Raw genomic sequence first — 4,548 nt, 5'->3', positions numbered from 1 at the left:
TGATTTGGAGGTGATAGTTTCTCCTTCTCCTCCCCCAAACCCCCCCCCCCCCCCCCAAAAAAAAAGCTGCTTGCTGTGAGAAGAACCCGGAGAAGGCTGGATGGAGCCGCAGCCTCCGCCTCAGGTAGGGACCATGGCGCTGCTCCTGCACCAGCTGCAGGGGCCATCTCTGCTGGGCCTCCGCCCAGCATCTGTTAGTGCAAACGTTGGGCATCGCGCTCTCCAGGGTGGTCGCATGGGGGAGATAGATTTGGGTTTCAGTGGCTCCACAGCAGTCTGGAGTGACTCTGGATTGCCACTGTGTCACTGGGAGCAAGATCAGCGCCCCTTGGGGTGGCGGCAGGGGGCGTCTCTCCGGCCCAGGCTGATTCCCAGCTTCCTTTGCTGCAATCCTGGGTGTGTAGGTGGAGAGGCCACCCCTGCCCATGAGCTGTCCTCCGTGCCGTGGGTCGGCATCTGCCCGGAGGTGGGTGAGCCATGGCAGTGGCACATTCGCATCTCTGGCGCAGCTCCTGCCATCCAGCTGTGCATCGGGGCATGCGCTGTCCCGTGGCCCCTGAGGCCTGACCCTTCCCTCCCAGGCCTGCAGCCTCCCTCCCCGTCTCTGGGCTGCAATGACTGGTTCAGGAGGGTGGGACCGCATCCCAAAGAGGGTGCTCAGTGCCTCCTGGTGGCCAAGCGAGGCCATGCCCGCCCCGTGCTGCTGTGTGCCTCTTGCTCCGTACCCCTGGCAGCTGTCAGGTCTCTGGCCCCTATTTTGGGGTTTCTGTGGGGGTTGCCGCTGTCTTCGTCCAGGAGCTCTGGGTGCAGGGACCAAGCTGGGGCACTCGGCAGGGGGGAGATGGAGTTGTTGGCAGCTTCTCCATTTGGGCGAGCTTTCCAACCCGTCCCGACTGATCGGCATGTTTATCCAGATGTTCCAGCTGAGTGCCAGCGCCAGCTGTTCCCTCCTGCCCGCGGTGATTCCCTCGGCTGTTGTGGGCAGCTGACGTGCTGACCTTTGCTGCCTGGTGTTGGAAGAGCGGCCCTGTGGGTCATAAGGCCCATACTGCCAGCAGCTGATGGAGATTCCCCTTAGCTCAGAAGGCAAGCTTGGGCTTTTGAGCAGAATTGGGGTCTGTGTCCCTTCTCTGCCCTTGCTAGAGGGCTCAGCTGCACAGCGCCAGCCCTAGCCTGCTGCCTCTCCTTCACAGCCAGCCCTGATGGCTTTTGTGGCATCCATAGCTGGCAGGGGACTGTGGCATCTCACCCCAGAGGTGGCCGCATTCCAGCAAGCTAAGGTTTTGGTGCTTCCCTCCGCCATCAGCCTGTTGCATCTTCTGCCACGTCCTGGCCCCTAGTCCTTCCATTCCTAGGACCGAGGAGGCCCGTAACTGCCTGCTTCCCAAACCGCCTGCAGAGTCTCAGCTAGGTCTGCTCGCCCTGCAGGAGACTCACAAACCCTCATCACCCCCCGGCTTCCAGCCTCTGACACCGTGGCGGGGGTGGGACCCCACCAGGGCTTGCTTTCGATTTCATTGCGTGCAGGGGGCTGGTGAGATGTCCTTGGAGGCAGAGGCCTGTGGCCGCCTCTCCCTGCTTCTTGCAAAGCCTTCAAGGGGCTGTGAGGCCAGGACGGTGTTGCAGCTGACGCTGTTCTTGGGAATGCACCATGCCTCCTGCTCCCTGCCAGTGCAGGGTGACTCGCTGCGGGCTGTACAGGGGCTAGGATGCACAGATGAGCTATTCCAATCCCGTCCAGGAGAGGGCAGCATTGTGTAGCATGAGAGCCAGGGAAGGGACAGAGCCTGAGCCAGGGCAGGGGTCTCTCTCTCCCCCTCCGCCCTTCTGGGCTGTGGCCCCCTTTGCTCTGGCAGAGCTGACGCCCCATTGCTGGGGAGACGGTGACACGTGATGAATCCCATTATCTCCAGGCAGAGCAGGGGTCTGCGGCGACCAACCATGGGGTCGCCGTGGCTGCGTGGCACATCTGCAAGCTCGGCAGCTGGAGGGGATTTCGGGGAGGAAAGCAGCTTAGGGGCAGGGATTGAGCTGGAGCAGGGACAGCCGGGCTCCTCCCCTCCTGCCCAATGCCAGCTCCCAGGACCGAGTTCGAGGACTGGGGTGGAGGAGGCTGGTGCATGCGCTCAGAGCCTGCCCCCTTTGGGCTTCCCAGAGCTGGGGGGCTCTGAGGCTGGCTCCCAGGGTGCTGGGCATGGACTCATTCACCCCCAAAACCTGCCCTTCTCCTCCCACCTGAGCTGGCTGTGGGTGCCCGGGTGGCAGGAGCAGCCCCGGGGCCCTGCAGCAGGGGCTTTGGTTAATCATTGCCATGGCACAGAGCTTCGTGATGCATTAACAAACTCCGGTATCGAGGGGGCAGAGGCCATAGCCATGGGGGAGGGGGATACTGGGGTGGTTCAGCACCAGCCTGCAACCGTGGGGACCTGGAGGGGATAGCAAGGCCCCCCAGCACTTCCCCACTCCGAATCGTGTCCTCAGGTGAGCGCTGGATGCCCTGGCACTGGTTTCCTGGCTGCAATGGCATGTCCGTGGTGTATCGGGGACAAGGCCCAGGCACCTGTCTGCCTCTGAGCTGTCATATCCAGACAGGCAGGTCCCTGGCACGTGCCCCATGGGAGGGCCAGGAGGCTGGATCTGGGCCTGTCCGGATCCAGGCATGCCATCGGTGGCGCGATGCACACAGGTTCAGAGCCTCATCCTCCTGCCGGCTGAGCCAGGCTGGGACAAGAAGCCTCCCCACGCCTGGCTTCCCACACGCGTGTGCGCATGGCCCGTGGGGCTGGGCACGTGTGTGCAGGGCCGGCTGGAGGAGCCGCGCGACCTGCCTGCACCTCGGGGCGTGTGTCACTGAAACTCAGGCCGGCTCCACCCCTGCTCCCGCTGGCTCCGGGGATGAATGCTCCCCAGGCGGCAGAGCCGGTGAGCTCACTGCCGTGTGACCGGTCAGCGGGGCAGGACGGTGTCCAAGCCAGCCGGGATGCAGGAGGTGAGTGGAGGCACCGAGCCCATCTCTCCGTCTGTGTGTCTCCGGGCCCTGCCCACCCCCTCTAGCAATGTTATAATGGGGGTCGAACATGAAACTTGCTGGGGTGTGTGGCCATTCCCCCGTGCTGGGGGCAGGGAACGGAAACTAAAACCGAGTCCGGAGGGAGGCTTGTTGTGGGGAGGGGACCCCTCTCGCAGGGCAAAGACCCGGGGGGGCAGGAAGCTGGGGACTGCAAACCCGCTCCGTGCCAGGGGTGGAGACGAGGAGACTTTGGGCTGTGTGTCTGCTTGGCGTGGAAATGAATCCCACCATTCCCAGCCGGGCTGGGGGCGCGCACATGCATGCTCCCCTGCCTCTGCTCGCTCCCCTTTTTGCCGGGTCCGGACGGCGCCCGGCATAGCACGCGTGTCAGTCACCGCCTGCTTCGCATACCGGCGTGCTGACACACGTGTGTGTGTGGGCAGGAGGTGCCTCACGAGGTCGGGCCATGGGGCTCTTCCCCGCCCCGGCGGATGAGCTCAGCATCCTGGCACGACGGGAGGAGCTGAGGCCGCGTGGAGCCCCGGGCAGGGAAGCCAGGTCACCTACTTCCTCCGGCTGGCTGCTCCACGGACCCAGCCCCATGGGGCACTCGCCCTGTTACCGGTGACCACGGGGAGGTGAACAGCCCTTGGGCTTGGCTCTTCCTAAAATCCTCTGGGGCAAGACCCCAGTTGCCCCCTTCCCCTGCAGCAGGTTCATCCCCAGCCCTCCTTTGTGGGGTCTGAGCGCCTAGGGATGGGCAAGACCCTTCCCTGCCAGCACGGGCGCCCCTCCAAAGGTCCCTAGATGCTGGGCGAGTTGTGGGACCCCGGGGCCAGCTTGCGGGGGGGACGTTGCATGAGCCCTTTGCCTCACTGGGCTAAATCGGGGCGCTGCGGAGCTGGCCCAGATGGGCTGCGATGCAGACCAGAGCCCCGGGCAGAGGGAGACCTGAGCACCTCCCCACCCCCAGGTCCCAGCACTTCCTCCCCTGTCCGACCTGGAGCCGTCAGGCCAAGTCACTTCCTACCCAGGAAGGTGAGTCAGGCTGAGCGGAGCCTGGAGATAGGAAGCAGGGGAGAGGGAGCAGCCCTCGCTTCGCCTCGTGGGGCCTGGGGAGCTTTGCAGAGACAGCGACGGCTAACACGGGTCGGGGTGCCACGGGGCTGCCGTGGCACAGGGCTCACACGGGGTCAGAGAGGCCCAGCGGTGAAGCAAGGAGCCTGGTAATCTGCGGCCAGCCCCGGCTCGTTTGAACCCAGGCGGGGAGGTGGGGGGCGGTCGATTAGGACCCATAGCACGTCTGCGTTGAGTCCAGGGACTCAGCTGGGGGGAGGCAGTGCTGCCCAGTGGATGCAGCAAGGCACGGCCCCCACGAGGGGGGAGAGGAGGCAGGGTTGCCCTGATGAGACGAGACCACCTGAGGCAGGGTCTGACAGTGCAGCTCCCGAAGGAGGGGTGAAGACCCCCTGCCCAAACCGTCTCCCCCCGAGCCTGGCTGGACTAGCAGGGGGCTGTGTGTCAGGCCTGGGGGGCTA

At 64.7% G+C, this 4,548-nt stretch overlaps 1 protein-coding gene across 1 annotated transcript in view; it reads left to right on the top strand.

The window, feature by feature from the left end:
* Positions 1-34: 34 nt before the first annotated feature.
* Positions 35-4,548, top strand: part of TNK2 (tyrosine kinase non receptor 2) — a 52,050-nt gene continuing 47,536 nt past the window's right edge. Inside the window, exon 1 of the mRNA XM_019503454.1 lies at positions 35-124. Coding sequence (XP_019358999.1) covers positions 101-124 — 24 coding nt within the window. The 5' untranslated portion in view covers positions 35-100. The remainder of the gene's footprint in view (positions 125-4,548) is intronic.

Source organism: Gavialis gangeticus, unplaced genomic scaffold, assembly GCF_001723915.1.
Source record: "Gavialis gangeticus isolate Ggan-Ray unplaced genomic scaffold, GavGan_comp1, whole genome shotgun sequence".
Lineage (NCBI taxonomy): Eukaryota > Metazoa > Chordata > Crocodylia > Gavialidae > Gavialis > Gavialis gangeticus.
This window is presented reverse-complemented; position numbering and strand designations above follow the sequence as displayed.